Source organism: Anas platyrhynchos, chromosome 2 (assembly GCF_047663525.1).
Source record: "Anas platyrhynchos isolate ZD024472 breed Pekin duck chromosome 2, IASCAAS_PekinDuck_T2T, whole genome shotgun sequence".
NCBI lineage: Eukaryota > Metazoa > Chordata > Aves > Anseriformes > Anatidae > Anas > Anas platyrhynchos.
Window position 1 is genome coordinate 68911093 of NC_092588.1, and position 17124 is coordinate 68928216.

Below are 17124 nucleotides of genomic sequence, written 5' to 3' on the forward strand. Positions count from 1 at the left end.
TCCCCATTGTAATTTCCACATTGAGGAGCTCGAAGTCCTCCTATCAGTCTGTTCATAGAAAGATCTTTGTTTCTGGCCTTGAAGATACTGAGCTGTACCTTGTGGTACCCTACAAAACTGCTGAAATCTTAGGGCATGTCCTCATAAATATATCCTTAAACAAACCAACGCTCTCAGAAGGTGGAAAAATGTAAAAGCTGGAGGATTGCTGAAAGTTTCTGAACACCTTCATCTCAGACAGTGAGCAGCATTAAGGACTCTAGCCTGGGATTTATTTACAGGGACTGTAATCCATGTCTTGGTGGATAGTTCAGCATTCAAAAACATTTGCTAGAAAGCAAGGTGTTTTGCCAGTTTAACCTTACTGCCTTCATTGATGCTTGCTCAGGAGAGAGGTTTTGGTAGACAAAGCTGCAAAATTGAAATAATGTTTAACAATATTTCAAGGCAGTTGTGTGGGTTCTCTTCGATATTTAAGAAAGAACAAATAGCAACAAAATTTTATTAAATGACTGCCTTGAACTGAAGGAGATCATTGCCACTGAATTTTCTTGTTCTCTAGTTAGCTTTCTTTCAGTTAGTGATGAAAAGAGAGAGACTGTGTGGGAATATTTCATTTAATTTCTTCCTCAGTACACTACTTCGCCCATGATGACACGTTGGTAACAGTATCCGAGAAGTTAGTGTACTTCCAAACGGCAAGTTCGGATGATAATTGCAGATCATCTTAATGCACTCGTTACCTTGACACAGAATTTAAATTCAGCTGTCTAATGGCTTATAACAGATCCGTTCTATGCAGCTGCTGTGATGCGTGGTCCTGCCTTTGTCCTCAGGGTCCTGCTGCTTGCTGTGGCACGGTGCAGTCAACTGGCAGAGCAGAGATAGTTGGGTTTACCTTGGATTTCTTTTAAAGATTGGATGCCCTAGAGGCTACTGTTCTTCCTCCACTTCTGTTGTAGGTTGAGCGTTTGTCACAGTTTCTTTGAATCTCTCAAATTTATGTGACACACATACTCTGTAGATTAAACTTCATTTTGTGAGCTCATTAGAAAAGAAAATAAACACGCACAACAAGCCAGGGCTCAGTCCTCTTCATATAGACTAGTCTAATGTGAACTCACTAGTTCATCACTTAACTAATGAGATTTCTAACTCAAAAGTTTCCTACTTCCTTAATTTATAACTCCTAACTCAAAAATTCGACAAGAAGTAGTTCGTGTGCCTTTGAACAGTGCAGTTCCCTAGCCAGCAGTGAGAGTGGTCATCCTGCCTCTACTGTCACACCAGGAAGGATGAAAGCCTTAGCAGTCCAACCGCTGTTGGATCCACTTCAGAAACTTTCTGGATAAGCTGATGTATTTATTCCTTCCAGTTTGGAAGGTGGGTCTGTGCCAATTCCATGAGTTAACAGATCCAGAGGAAACTGCCGGACAATATTCAAGGACTGTGGCTGCAGGTGATACTAGGGGCATAGTGACTTTTAGCCCTTCCTGGCCATCATTCCTAGCAGCATGTGTATTTTGTTTTGACATAACCGTGCCTACCTGAAGAGTAAGTAGTTCATGTTGTCAAACCCTGTGGGTGGGTGCTGTAATGTAGTCTTTTGTTGCACTGTACATTTCGTAGGTCTCTGTCCAGTCAGAACCAGAGTTTATTGTATTTATGAAAGTCTCTCACAAAGATTCTTGTTAAAAAAAAAAAAAATTAAAATAAATGGATTCTCTTAAAACACAAGAAGGTAAATTGATGAAACTTCTAATAATAATGTTCAGCGTGGATTTATTATCAGGACTGACTGAAAGAGAAAGGACGCATATTTAGGATTTTCAGAAAACAGACTGCACAAAATAGAGATTAGTGCAATCCATTAATTGGGGCAATATGTGAATGAAAATGTTAGCTGTTGTGAGAATTCAGCTGATATTGTTTTTCTGGCTTTAAAGTACTTCTTAGCATAACTTAATTGAGCTATTCTGTAGTCCTTGAAGAAGTAATGTAATTGCTTCTTAAATTTTCCAATTTTTTTTTTTTTTTTTTTTTTTTCCTTCTGCAACAGTATAATACAATAAGCAGAGAAAACCGAAATGTGACTCTAGGATAAAGCACTGTGGCTTTCTCAACCCTTGCAGCGTGCATCATTACTGAATTCTGTTTGGGACTATATCGTTATTAGATTTACCTTTTACTCACTTTGCTTTCTTAAAAGCTAGGGAAGGAAAAAAACTCCAAACGAGGAGAAGATCAGAAGTAACCTTAACAGTTATTATTCTTCCAGGGTCTCAAGGCATACTTACTTTTTTTTTTTTTTTTTGGCCTTGTCATAGAATCATGGAATAGTTAGGATTGGAAGGGACCTTAAAGACCATCAGGTTCCAACCCCCTGCCATGGGCAGGGACACCTCCCACCAGACCAGGTTGCCCAAAGCCCCATCCAGCCTGGCCTTGAGCACCTCCAGGGATGGGGCATCCACAGCTTCTCTGGGCAGCCTGTGCCAGGGCCTCACCACCCTCTGAGTGAAGGATTTCCTCCTAACATCTAATTGAAATCTATGCCTTTTTAGTTGAAAACCATTACTTAATCTATGCCTTAATACATGGAAATAATGGATATGTTATTCAGAGCCTCTATTTTGAAAAATGCATCTTCTGCCAAAGCATTCACTAGGAAGTAATCTGTGTGTGTAGCATATCCCTCCACGATCCAGTAAGGCTATATTCAGATGTTCAACAGATGCTTGAAAATTGATCATTCATTGCAAGAGTGCTGCTTCTATTTTACTTCTGAGTGCGAGTTCCTATCTGCACACGTGCACATGGGCTTATATATAAGCTGGTGTGTGTCTGCTCACTCTGTTAAAGGCTGGAAAGAGAAAATCTCCATTTGGCAGATGGGTATCTACAGTCCTGCAGGGAATACACAGATTTCTGATGCTTTTTTCGTTCATTGGAAAACTGAGCATGAAAGCGTTACAGAAATATTTCCAAAGTCTATGGACCTGACATACAAGAGATGAAACTATGTGCTTCTTGATACATGTGGAAATGCTGAATTGCCATTCTAGCCTAGTGTTTACTCATAGATTTTGCCTTGAATTCAGTCAATTCACCCTCAAATGAGAGTATTTAAAGTTTCAGAGCCTGGGGCTATAGGATAAATTCTAGAGCAAGAAAGTGTAATCTGTCAAGTGTTTAACACTGGAAAGAGTTCATTATTTTATTTTCTGTGACTTCCTCCTCAGAGTCCTCAGCAGGATCTTGAATTTTGCTGGTTAGGAAACAATTTAGGTCATGTCTGAAATCTTAGATATCCTGTCAAAGAGATCTGAAAATTTTCAAGTGCCAGTAGAGAGAGGGAGGGACATATTTTGCTGCTGAATGCACCATTGAAGCTATTCTACTCATTAGAAAAATTAGCAAGCTCCTTGAGGTCAAATTGGTAGGTTCTGCGATTGCTGCTTGTTTGCATTTCTACACCTACTGTGCTAAAGAAAATACAGTAATTTCCCAAAATGCAGCTGATCTAAAATTCAGTTGATTTTGTATAGTGCTGTGGCTACATGCACGTTGCCTTAAGAAGAACGGAGTTAGGTTTGTTAATCTTTTCATGGCTTTTAGTCCATGTTAAGACTATTTTATTCTATTGCTCTTCATCCCCGTTCCCACCTTGGCTTCTGCAGTTCAGGTGGGTATGTCTAAGTTGGCGTATCCATCACTCCCTAAGGAAGACAGTTTCTGTTGTGGGCACTGGGGAAGAAAAGCTTTTCCAGTGAGTACAGGTGCTGTGCGTATTGCCACTTGAACTAATCCCCAGCTCCTGTTCATAGTTGCCTTAAATGAGCTCTGTATGCTTCTCATGCCACAGGGAATCAAGCTTCGCCTGATTGCTGCGGTTAATTTCCTCATTCCCTGGCTGCCATACACTTTTCAAAGGGTAACATCTTAAGAAGTTAACTGAAGCTGTTCTAATAAAACAAGATCCAGTGGAGCTTTCTTTTGTCCACTTTGCTTTTTGCGAGTGTCAGGATGAGAGGATATGGCATGTCTAGTCTGTGTTGAGAGCTGCACTGCAGGAAGGATCTATAACCAGGTCCCACTGGAAGGAAGAAGGATGGTGCTCACCATCTGGATGCCTGCTTCAGGGTGGCGAGTTTTGTAGCTAAATCAGGAAACATTATAGTAGCTTAGCAGGCGGGCCCTACCAAGGAGAAAACAACCATGTTTGCAGCATTACAAAAGATAGTAAACCTGAGTCAGGTTTTCAGATTTACTTAAAGTTGTAACTTTGAGTTACAGTTTAGCTGATACTGCTGCTGGATTACTTCTCATTAAACCTTTTTCATTTTTTTATGATCTTGAAATTAACAACATGCTGAGCAAATGTGCTGATGCAATGACTTGCTTTAGTTGATACATTGGTTGATCACCCAAGGCCAGAGTTGCACACCTGGGAAGATAGAGTACAGCCCATACCTACACGTGGTATTTTGGAAAGGGGTCACTGTGGGTGAACAGTTGAATGTGGCTTCCAAGTTAAAGGCTGTGATGGGGAAAAAATGTAACATTTTACTGGGTAGAAAGGAATTACAGAAAGAGCAATGACAAATAGATGGCTTTGTTGCGACTGGTAACTACGTACTGCATGTTATGCTGTCTGCATTTTTTTCTGAACATCTTCAGAAGGAATGCAGGAGAAGGGCATGAGGTGTCTGCAGACTGGATAAGATGCTTGAAAGCAGGAGACTTACGTAGGTCAGACAGACTGATTTATCAAAAGGTGAGGATGTGATTTATTCCATCATACCAGTAGGTTGGAAATAAGGAAGGTGAAAGAATTCTTTTTAATCTTGGGAAGACAGATAAAAGAACTAAGGCTTGCAGATGAAGAAAATACAAGTCATATTTTACCATTGTAATATACAGAATGAATTTTACTTGTTTGAGGTATTCAATTTCAAGCTGGAGACACTTGTGGTGTTTGTTTAGCCAAAGAAATTGCTGAACCCACCATCTAGAGAGTAAGTAAAACACAGTAGACTGCAACATACCCAAAGCTGACACAATCTGATTGTGTGTTTTGGTCTTTAAACTGAAACAACGCAACTGCTGTCACTTCTGCTCAGACTAATTTGCAAACTCATAGTAGGGAATGCAAGCCTAATAAACACTGCAGATGTTCTGTTTGTGGGGTTTTGTTTAATTCATCCAGTATCCAGTTACACAGTGATTCTCCAGACAACTCAGAGTTATTTGGTTTCCTTTGTTTTTAACAAAGGATGTTAATGATCAGTAATATTCTCATCCGCTAAACATGCTGGAAAAAGAAAAACAATCTTGATTGTTGGTCTAGATCAATATCTGGTTGCTTTAAGGTAACTTTGTGAAGAGGCTAAAAGGAGCTAAGAGGTGGTGCTGTCTAGATAAAACTGTTAAGTCCTTTGTGGAGGCTGGAAGTTACTCTCCTAGCTCTGTGTCTTCCAAGTTTGGTGAATACTGCTCTGAGTTTCCAGTTACGTTCAATGATCTGAAACATATCTGCATACTGTAGTTCTTGAAACTGTTTATTTCCTTTTGGTTTAAAACTCCACTTTGCTTTGCAGGTGATTTTCCTGACCACACTGTTCTACCTACTAAGTTCCAGTGATGAATACTACAAGCCAGTGAAGTGGGTGATAAGCCTGACGCCTCTGTCTCAGCCAGGTGCCTCCTCAAATATAGTTGGCCAATCTGTGGAGGAAGCAATAAGGTATGTTGCTGATTTCTTGCCCTTTTTGGATGTATTTATTTATTTATTTATTTTAATTTGGTATTCAATTACAAATACTAAGCACTTACAACAGCTCATTTTTCAAAAACATGCCCTGAAAATCTTAGGATTTTCAAGAGCCTAGCATTGATGATTTCCCCCCTCCTTGATCATTAAGAGTAATTTGATTGGACTTGCCTAAAAAAAAAAAAGTAGAAGCTTAAGCTGTAGTGAATGCTAGTATTTTACAAAGCAAACTGATCACCCATCACATTCCAAACCCATCAGTGAGCGCTGCGTCTGCAGCTATAATGGCATTAACAGCTAGTGCAGCTCGGTAGGAGCAGATTCATAGAGCAAAACAGTTGAAACAGAGGACCTGACATCTGTGCTGTACACGTTTTGGAGTTAGTTACTTTGAACTATTTTTAGTCTGGTCTTTGACTGAGTACCCATTTGCCACTGGAATGTATTAGATATGCTCCTGGAGTGCATTTTCTGGTTCAGTTTCATCAGAGAGAGATCTAGCTCATTGTCTCCCAAGGCTGTATGGACCAGATTACACCAAAGGGAAGAACTGGGGAGCATTCTCCTTATCCTAGTTGAGATGCTGTGTACCACACCTCTGGAGTGTGTCCACAGTGTTTTGTGCTTAGTTACCCTTCTTCTGTTTCATCTCTAAATTGCTGCATGTTATTGAAGGAGGATTTTTTGTGTTTGTGTTTTTAAGTATGCTTCACTGAGATTTGACAAGAAAGCAATTTTGGGGTTGGTACAGTAATATATTTTACTGATCAGAGATGAATGAAGCTGTCAGTTTTCACTTATTAGCACTGTGAAACACTAACATGATGGCAACATAATAAATGGATTTAAGTAACATATTTAAGTCATAGCTCCATTTTTCAAGAAGTTGATGGACTACGCAGTCAGCAGTCTCCATTTGGAGTTCTGTATAGCTGGTGTCTCCTACGGTGCCACACACATATACAAAACATGAAGAGAGTTTAAGTAGGTGGTATTTTAAGCTACTGCCCAAACTCATTGCCAGATGTTAGCCATTGTTCTCTACATGTACTTTACAAGTGAGTGTTGTTTTCTGTTACTGGAATTAAGCTGTGTCTACGTACATCATGGCAATGAGAAGGTTAGATAATGCTGTGTAAGGTCTTGACCAACTACCATACTGCTACAGCTGTTTGAAATGAAGGAGCAGTCCAGGTAGAAGGAAACAAATTCAGAATTCTGCCAAAAAGTTCATAGCTCTTCTCTTCAGAGACTGCTGTTAAGTTCTCATTGATTATGTAGTTAATGTATCAGTTCTGTCTCTCCTGAAAGGTGTTGGCAGATCTATGAACTGAAACTTAGCCATCTCACAAATTGTTCTTTTTACTTTAGCCCTTAGTAGATGGGAACAGTATCAAAAAATAGAAAATGTTTTTTTCTGGGCATGGGTACTCTACAGAGGGGATTGTATTAAAGGGAATTAAATTTATGGGCTTGTGACACAGGTAACCTGAGATATTCATCAGAGCTCAGAATGGTGGAAATAAATAAAATAATACTAGAGAAACAGCAGGACAAAGAGCACGAAAGTGCTAGTGCACGTTAGTAATTGATAATACGATGAGAAAAAGATAGTGTTTGGAGATGTGGGATGTGGAGCTCCTAGTCATAGATTTTAATAAAAATAAATTGAGGAGGAGCTTAGCCTATGTGTTCATTAAGGCAGACTGAATCAGTCTTTCATGTTTGTTTGGAGTAGTCTGTGTTTGGTACCTTATTTGAATTCTGTCATTCTGACATTTACAAGTTTATCTCTTGCTTAGTTGTACCAAAGGATTTTTCATAATTCTTCGAGATGAACTTGTATTCCTCTCAATACCTAATGTGGTCTTAAGTATGTAAATGAAGAGTATAATTATCAGTTTTCCCTGTGTTTATGCATGCAGAAGTTAGAATCATGGAATGGTTTGGGTTGGAAAGGACCTTAAAGACCATCAGGTTCCAACCCCCCTGCCATGGGTCTCCCCAACCTGGTCTCCCACCAGACCAGGTTGCCCAAAGCCCCATCCAGCCTGGCCTTGAGCACCTGCAGGGATGGCGCATTCACAGCTTCTCTGGGCAGCCTGTGCCAGTGCCTCACCGCCCACATAGAAAAGAATTTCTTCCAAATACCTTCTCTCTTCTGGTTTAAAACTGTTACCCGTGTCCTGTCACTACATGCCCTTGTAAAGTCTCTCCCCAGCTTTCCTGTAGGCTTCCCTTTTAAGTACTAGAAGGCCACTATAAGGTCTCCTTGGAGCCTTCTCTTCTCCAGGCTGAGCATTCCCAACTACCCAGCCTGTCTCTGTAAGAGAGGTTCTCCACCTCTCCATTATCATGTTCATGGCCCTCCCTTCAACCCACTCTAACAGGTCCATGCCCTTCTTATGTTGGGGTCCCCAGAGCTGAACACAGTAGTCCAGGTGGGGCCTCACAAGGGTGAAGTAAACTGGGGAGAATCACCTCCCTTGCCCTGCTAGTCACGTTTCCTTTGATGCAGCCCCGGATGCAGTTGGCTTTCTGGTCTACAAGCAGAAATTGCCAGCTCCTCCACCAGTACCCCCAGATCCTTCTTTGCAGGGCAGGTCTGTTTTATGAATTATCATAAAACAAGGGGAGCAAGGGGCTGCCTTTGTATTACAATTTAACAAATAATGAAACTTGTGTAGTTGCTTTCATCATTAGACTTCAACAGCATTATGCAAACGTGAATTTGGTCTCAAAATACTCATGCAATCCAGTTGACCAAAGGTATAGGCAGATCAGATTATAAATCTTGGAAGTCACCAGCTGTGTTCCAGCTCCTGTCACTCTCCAGCAGGACATGGCACTCTCACAGAGCACAGAGTGCATTTTACTAGTCCAGTCTGGAGAGCAGGGATACTCGTGGCAAGCCATGTAGTTATGTCTCTGCTTGTTCATCAAATGGCATTAAAATACTCTTACTCGGTGTTTTAAGTCACTTTTACTGCTCCTTTATTTGAAACATGTTAGTGAGATGCACCAGGAATCATGGATGGAATCGGGAGAGTGTGATCATAGAATCATAGAATCATAGAATATCCTGAGTTGGAAGGGACCCTTAAGGATCATCAAGTCCAACTCTTGACACCGCACAGGTCTACCCAAGTTCAGACCATGATCCTTTGTGTCCTTTGCTGTACATCTGCAAGGAGAAGATCAAAGGGTAAAGAAGAGGAGGGCAGTCTGCAAATGCTTTCTGTAGCATGAGACGTCACTGAACTTGGACATGTTACCTGGCAAGCACCTGATCAAAGACCCTTTTCCATTGCAATTGCTCTCTTCAGAGCTGTGTTGTGATTTTTTTTTTTAATCTTCCTCACTATAAGTACCTGTAGATTTCATAAATATTTTCCTAACTCACCTGGGGTCACACTGATTGGACCGAGTAGTGTTTGGATAAGAAGAGCTTTGCTGCCTATTTTGAGCCAAGTAACGAATCTGACTGTTTATGCCACAGTGCCTCAGATGGTAAATTCCCACTTCAGTAGTGGGAGAAAAAAAGATGCAGCTTTTTCAAGAGTTTTTTTTATTTTCTTTCTTTTTAAGAGCTTTTCAAGTGTTTTGAAGCTGATGGTAATCCATGAGGTGAAATGCTTTCCCTTCCTCTGATAGGAAATCTGTTTATCTAAGACAGAAGGGAGGCAAAATGCCAGCAACACACATCAGGTGGGGGGGGGGGGGACCAGCAGGGATTTGCCAAGGGGGTGTCACGACAAGGCCTAATATGAGATGTTGCTTGGTCATCTGCATGGGAGGTGGGGGCGTGTTGAATGTAATTTATGCTGTCTTTAGCAAGGCCAGTGATACATTTCCAGCAGCATCCATTTGGGTGAGGGCTCTACAAGGTGGGACAATCACCTCCTCATGATCAGCAGGACAAGGCTCCACCTGCTCCATCATGGGGCTACTGGTAGGCCCAATGCAAATGGCTGCCTGAAGCAAAGGCCCGAATGGTAAAGGCCACGCTGTGCAGGGCTGTGAGCCTGCCCCTCCAGCATGGAGGAGGCTGCACAGCTGCAGTTTGAAGAGCCATGGAAGCACGGTGTTACAGAGAGACTCTTGCAGGTCTCTGGTCCAGGCTCCTGCTGAAAGCAGCCCCGGTCAGATCTGGTTGCTCAGGGCCTTGTTCAGTTTGATTACCCTCAAGGATGGAGACTCTATCTGGGCACCTGTTCTGTGTCTGAGCACCCTCATGGTGACAGTTTTTTCCTTTTATTTAGCTGGATCTCTCCGTCCGCCATGCAAGCGTGGGCCTGGTGTCACGCGTCCTTCCACCACAGAGCACCTCTGAGAAGACTCAGGCTTCATTCCCAGTAGGCAGCCATAGGCAGCAGTCAGGTCCACCCCTGAGCCTCACTTTCTTCACGCTGACCAAAGGAGTTCCCTCAGCTCGCCCTTCTCTCCTGTGTGCCCCAGTCCCTCGCCATCTGGATGGCCCTGTGCCAGGCTCACACCACACTCACCGGTATCTTTCCTCTACTGGAGAGACCAGAAGGGGATGCAGGAGCCCAGATGCAGTCACAAAAGTGCCAAATAAGAGAGGACAGCATTTATACTGTTTTATTTCTGTACTGTTTGTTGCCCAGTCTTTGGAAGAACTGATGAAGTATTGTAAATGGACTTCAACAGTGCACTCCAGCACTTCTTGGCAGACCTGAAATCCTGAATGTTAGGGATTGGAAGGGACCTTGGAAGATCATCTAGTCTAATCCCCCTGCTGGAGCAGGAACACTTAAATCATGTTGCACAGGAATGCCTCTGGGTGGGTTTTGAGTGTCGCCAAAGAGACTCCACAACTGCCCTGGGCAGCCTGTTCCAGTGCTCTGTCACCCTCACCATAAAAAAGTTTCCTCTCAAGTATAAACAGAACCTCCTATGTTCCGGTTTGCACCTATTGCCCCTTGTCCTATCATTGGATGTCACTGAGAAGAGCCTGGCTCCGTCCTCCTGACACTCACCTTTTAGATATTTATAAACATTAATAAGATTATCCCTCAGTCTCACCTTCTCCAAGCTAAAGAGACCATCAGCTCCCTCAGCCTTTCCTCATAAGGGAGATGCTCCACTCCCTTTATCAGCCTCATGGCTCGGCACTGGACTCTCTGAAGCAGTTCCCCGTCCTTGAACTGAGGGGCCCAGAATGGGACGCAATATTCTAGATGTGGTCTCACCAGGGGAGACAGAGGGAGAGGAGAACCTCTCTCGACCTACTAAGCACACCCCTTCTGATACACCCCAGGATGCCATTGGCCTTCTTGGTCACAAGGGCACAGTGCTGGCTCATGGTCATCCCATTGTCCACCAGGACCCCCAGGTCCCTTTCCCCTGTGCCGCCCTCCAGCAGGGCAGTCCCCAACTTATACTGGTGTCTGGGGTTATTCTTGCCCAGATGCTGAAGTCTTCTGCTTCTTCAAAGGAACAGCTAACTGTTTTGATTGATCTGCTGCTGTTCTTTCTGCACCATCACAGAAGGTCTGTCTTCATCTTTAAGCACCCATTGGGTAGCCTTCTTGTCTGCAGGCTGAGACCCCCCCACATGAGCCCCACAGTGACCCTCTAAGGGATGACTACTTCTGTTGCCTCTGTGCCACAGGCCGAGGGAAGCCAGCTCCTCTGTTGCTCTCTTCCTTGGTACTCTGCAGGAGAGGTGCTACCTTTTCATGAGGGGCAGGGATGGGAAAGAAGGGCTCGCACAACCTTGGCCAACCAACAGAGGAACTGTTGATTGCTGGGAGGTCTTGCACACGAGCCTGCAAGATGTCTGTGGATGGCCTCTCCTGTTTGCTTTTGGGCAGAGAGGTTGTACTGTGGGTATGGAGCTCCTTGGGTGCTCCTGCAGTGCCGCTGATGTGACTGCACAGCAGGGAGGCCCTGGTCAGCTGTCCTGGAGGTGGATCTGCCTCCATTGGCTCTTCTTCATCTCAAGGTGGATCTACCTCCATTGGCTCTTCTTCATCTCAAGGTGGATCTACCTCCATTGGCTCTTCTTCATCTCAAGGTGGATCTACCTCCATTGGCTCTTCTTTATCTCAAGGTGGATCTACCTCCATTGGCTCTTCTTCATCTCAAGGTGGATCTACCTCCATTGGCTCTTCTTCATCTCAAGGTGGATCTACCTCCATTGGCTCTTCTTCATCTCAAGGTGGATCTACCTCCATGGCCTCTAACCCATCAGTCGCAGTGCTGGACGTTGCTCTTGCGCCACAGGTGCTGTTTCTCCTCCACTTCCTCTTCATGGGATATGTATTCCTCCTCTGTGGTTCCAGAAACCGTTCCTCTTCTGTCCCTTCTCTCCTGCAGAGGTGGGCAGCTGCTGTGTGAGGTGCTCATCCTTCCAAACATGCTGTTGCCAGAGGGCCTGGAAACTCAGTGAGTGGTGGGCCCAGCTGCAGTTGTAAGGCCCAGACCAAAAGGTGGGGCAGATGCCACCATGACATCAGGAAGCCCCTGTGATGCTGGGACACAAACACAGCCACATGTGGCTGTGTTGGCCTCCGGTTCTGGGGGGTCTGCTGGAGGGCCACTGAGGTCCTCAGGGCCTGGAGAGACCGTGGTGGGGAAAGGGGTGGCCTGAGGTGTGCCCTTGATCTTTTCTCAAGTGTTTTTTGTGGCTTCTTGCTTCCTCATTCAGAGGAAGGGCTCTCCTGTCACAAGCAGCTCCTGAATGGGAGCCTTCGGACAGATTCCCAGGGAGAAGCTCTTGCCCATCTTGGGGCATGCAGAGGAGAGGGAGGGTAAAAGCAAGAACTGCTTTTACTCTTCTCTCAGTATCTACTCAGGGTGGAGCTTCCCAACCTGGGAGTGTAATTCAGTCTTCCAAGGCTTCTGCGGGGACAAAGAGGCAAAGACAAACATGAGGAATGGCCTGCTTCTTTTTCAGTCTTTCTCTCTAATGCATATGTGGCCTGGTGTTTATGAGCTGGACATTGCCTTTGCCCCAGGTGTTTGCTTTTGAGGGAGTTGTCCCAGTGCTTACAGGCAAGCCCTGCCAGGCTTCAAGGCATCCTTTAGTAAAGGTATCGACAGGCTGAACTGTAGAACAGACACCGTTTTGCAAACTGTTCATAAATCTGTCTTTCCCATTAGAATAACTTACATGATTAAAATGTTGTTACATCTTCTCACAATAAGCACCTCTGTATGCTTTGGTGCCATATGCTGCCTTCATTCCTCTTGGTAGGTCGCTTCTTGGGGATGGCAAACTGTGGCTTGCAAGGAAAGGGAGGGTCAATATTTGTATGACGATTCCTTAAAAAACATGGCAAAAAGCCTGGGATGAAGAACGCTACCAAAAACGCACGTGACTGGAGGGTTTTTTGGCTGGTGTGTGAAGTACTCACACTACTCCAAACAGAGCAATCCATTCAAAATACCAAATTCAGCGCTGCAATTCCATGTGCAATCACCTACAAATCAAGAGGGAAATTTAAGAAAATGGTAATACTTCTGAACACTATGAGTCCCTCAATAGCAAAATAACTTCTGTCCTCCAATTGACATGGTCTTTCATGCCCAGGTATTTGATCTGTTTCTCCTTTTTTAACTTCAAAATAATCTCAGGCCTTTCTCACTTGAATTTCCTTGGTGTGACCACACTATTACTACTACTACTACTACTACTTCTTGACAAATGCTCCCTTTGCCCTTCCTGCTATTCTTTCCTCTTTTTTCTCCCCTGTATATCCTTATTACTTGACCTAGTAGGTATGAGCACAAAAATGTAATGAATTATGAAAGTAGTATTGTACCTCCATTGTGCACAAGAGTCTCCCTTGACTGAGTGTTGTTCAGTTGTCCGTGAATGTAAGACCTGTGTGATTTTCATTGGAAGTAATACTGAAACAAACATGGGAAGCAGTGGAATAAGGAGGGGACTGGCAAGTATGGCAAAAGGGTTATGCCAGAATAAGTTGAGCTGTACAACTCCTTTTGACAGCACTTGCAGTCAGGGTTAGGAAGATGATTTACTTTTGAAATGTGAAAACCAGTAAGAGCATTTTACTGGATTTAGATTTTTTTTTTAGTTCTCAAAAGTGGTCACTGTTTTGAGGGCAAGAGGAAATCGTTATCTGCATGTACCAGATGGTGAGATTTACTTGACTCAAAAGCTTCTGTAAAATCAAGTCAGTTTGTTAGTCACCTACACCCCCGTGTAAGTAGGAAAATTGTGTCCTTGAGACTTCACCCCCTGAAATAAGGAGGTGGTGTTTTTGTCTGGATTTTTTTTTTTTTCTGAATGGATGAAGCAGTAATTCTCCAGTTCACAGGTCTCCTAAGTAGTAGCATGCACACCTTTGCCTGAACCATTTTCCTTTCCCTGAGCAGCATGTCGTTCTCCTCCTGAATGCACCATACCCTTCTTCCCTGAAGCTCCCATTCTGCTTGCTCTGGTGGAGATATTGCACATTACTAAGTTGCATGTTGTCACGGCCTCAGTGCAATTTAGTGTGTGCGATACTTTCACATGAGTGCATGCACACGGGTATGGCTGTGGCTTAAAGTTACTGCAGCTTTCAATTTTGGTGGGGCCTGATTACGTTGTGAGATGGTCTTAAACCCAGATCAGTATTTTGAGTGATGTCTTGAAACGTTTGTTAGTGGAAGTTTGGTTTGTAATGCCAGGAAGATGAGTACTGTTTGTTTTCAATTTGAGAAGGGTTATCATTATTGGCTTCATTTTCTTCATTTGTCATGTACACTTCAAATTTGATCGGATCTTTCATTGGCTATATAAACGTTTCTTAAAATACTGGGAAATATTTTAGTCCCAAAGTAATTATGGCCTGAATTGAAATTTGGCAGAAAGAAATTTGATGTGAAGAGAACCTATAGTACCTGGATGGCTGAAATAGGTTCTTAATGGTTTTTAAACTTCCATTTATTAACATTTAAAGAGATCTGAAATGAGCTATCATGAAAAAAAATAAAAATCTTAGCTGTTTTAAGTATCTGGATTGTTTGCTGTGTCTTCCAGGCAGTAATGATGGAGAAAATGAAATGGTGATACAATTCCCACAGAAAACAATAATCTTCCAGCATGTTTAAGCTAGTGCTTAGAAAAGCCAAAATGTGTGATCTTGTTTATTTTACTGCAACATTAATAATGTCTTTCAGAGTAATTTTTCAAAGCCACTGTTAACTGATTATGTTTTGACTGAATTTTTGCATGGTTGTGTGTGTTCTTTAGTAACAGGAGTATCTCTTGCAGAAATATGTTTTGTCACAAGAATACATTTAACAGACACTTACTAAAATGTTATAAAGTCTACTTATGGTGTATGTTAAGAGATGGGAATAGAACTAAAACCAATTCTGTCTTAAGTAATTTCCTAGCCTAAAATAGGGAATAATATATTTTTAAAAATTTAGTGGAGGATAGGAAGGCTTCAGTTGAGTTACAACAACAACAAAAAAGTCTAGACTATACTATAGTCTATAAATCCAGAACAGATACTGTACTGTGCCAGTATGTTTGCAGAACCAGACTGACAGTAATTGTAACCCAATTTTTCCAATTGGTATAGATAACAAATGGTATATGTCTGATGAGAATTTTAGTACTAGTAACCACATGACTCACCCATATCACAATTTTAGATAATCTTAAACATTGTCCTGTATGGAAAAAAAATAATAATTTGTATTTACCTGTATTTCCTTCTATATCCAAAATACTTGTTCTTACTAAATGCAGTTGTCTGTATACTGTTTTACATACACATGATTTTAAAAAGTTATTCAACAAATCACAGAAAGGAAAAAAGACATTCAAGGAAAAGCAATAAAGTAATTTGTTTGTTCCTGCTTAATTGTTACTCTTGTTTTTCCCCAACTATATCTGAAACTATGAAAAATTATTGTATACACATGCTTTGGGTCAGGCATATCACAAAGTCTGTAGGAATTTTCCAGTTTACTATGCCTAATACACAAGATTATTTAAGTGCATAATCTGATGCTTGGAAAAAAAAACACAAACAAAACAGTTCTCAAAACTGAGCAGACTGGTGTGTTGTATTTTCAAACACATTCACTGGCCATTGCAGGACTTCCTTGTTTTGTATCAGGCAGTGTCACCTTTCTGACATTCGCTTCTTTAGCTTTCCAGATGGCATATTCTGTATGTCCCAGCTGTATTTATTTTAGTGTACTTGGTAGTTTCTGATTTTGTGACAGTCCAGTTTAAGTCTGAAGGTATCTGGAAACACATGGGAGTGGGTTAGTGTGTGTGTGTGTGCAGGTTTAAACACATGCACACTTGCATGCGATCTTTAGGAACCATGTAACTGCACAGCATCCTAGGTACTAATCCTTGAATTACATGTTGCACCAAGTAATCATATTTTAATTATGCATTTTTGCATATACATTGCTTTTTTCTACAACACGAGTTTTTTAAAAAAACACTATTTGCGTGTTGGAATTTCTTTCTAGGAATAAAATGATACTATGATTATTCTGTTTTTTTCAGTATAACATTGCAACTTTCCATACTTGGATATCTCATAATTCTTTATCTTCATATTTAAGGCCGCAGTATATGTTATTATAACCTTAAATCGATTTTTGCTATTTAAAATAAGAGATTTATTATAACGTGAGCGGACAGCATGAGGACTGGTGTAAAACTCCAGCATTTCCTGACATTTGAAAGATTTAACGTTATAGCTCTAGCTTTTTGCTTTATTGTCATTTTAGATTGAACTATTAAGTCAACCCACTACTTACTCTCTGCATAAGCAATCGAATTGGTGCTTGTGATTCATAAATTTATAATAGTAATAATCTGAACAGACTGGGAGTATCTTAATATAAAACTGGAATGGATCTCGACCTTTATTGAGTCCAGCTAGCTGTTGCTCTCATTCATGAAATTTTTGAAGCTAAAAGGGGTTTCTAAAACATAAATCCTTTCAAGTTGTGTGGTGAGTAATTGGTGTTCAATGCACAGTGCCAGTGAATGCTAACTGTTGAGGAAGGCTTGGGTAAAGCTAAAGGAAGCCTGCACGGTAAACATCAAAGTAATGAAGGTCACAGGAAATGAGAAAGTACCTGCAAAAAGCTGAAGTGTTAGCTAAATCAAGAAAACAGAAGGACCATAAAGTCTTGCAGATAGAAATAAGCTGAAAAGAAAGAAAGGGGGAGAAGAGAGTTTGATTTGCTCCAAGCTCCCCCAAGTGCCACTAAACCAAAATTCCTGTGTACCAGAGCCAGAAAGTGCTCAAAGAGGCTGAGGGGTGGTGAGGGGAATCAGAGGAGTGCACAGTGATAACAAGGCTGCTGTGGGCTGTTGGAGGGGTGGGAGGTGG

General features: G+C 42.1%; 1 protein-coding gene across 7 annotated transcripts in view; it reads left to right on the top strand.

Annotated features, from left to right (window-relative positions):
• TMEM245 (transmembrane protein 245) overlaps positions 1 to 17124 on the top strand; it is an 85985-nt gene that overhangs the window by 47290 nt on the left and 21571 nt on the right. For 6 of the 7 annotated variants that reach the window (XM_027451794.3, XM_038173941.2, XM_027451795.3 and 3 more), the window contains one exon: positions 5601 to 5746. In XM_027451794.3, the coding sequence (XP_027307595.1) occupies positions 5601 to 5746 (146 nt within the window). Of the gene's footprint in view, positions 1 to 5600; positions 5747 to 10035; positions 15625 to 17124 lie in introns of those variants that run through there. The other variant, XM_027451797.3, reaches the window with a different exon arrangement.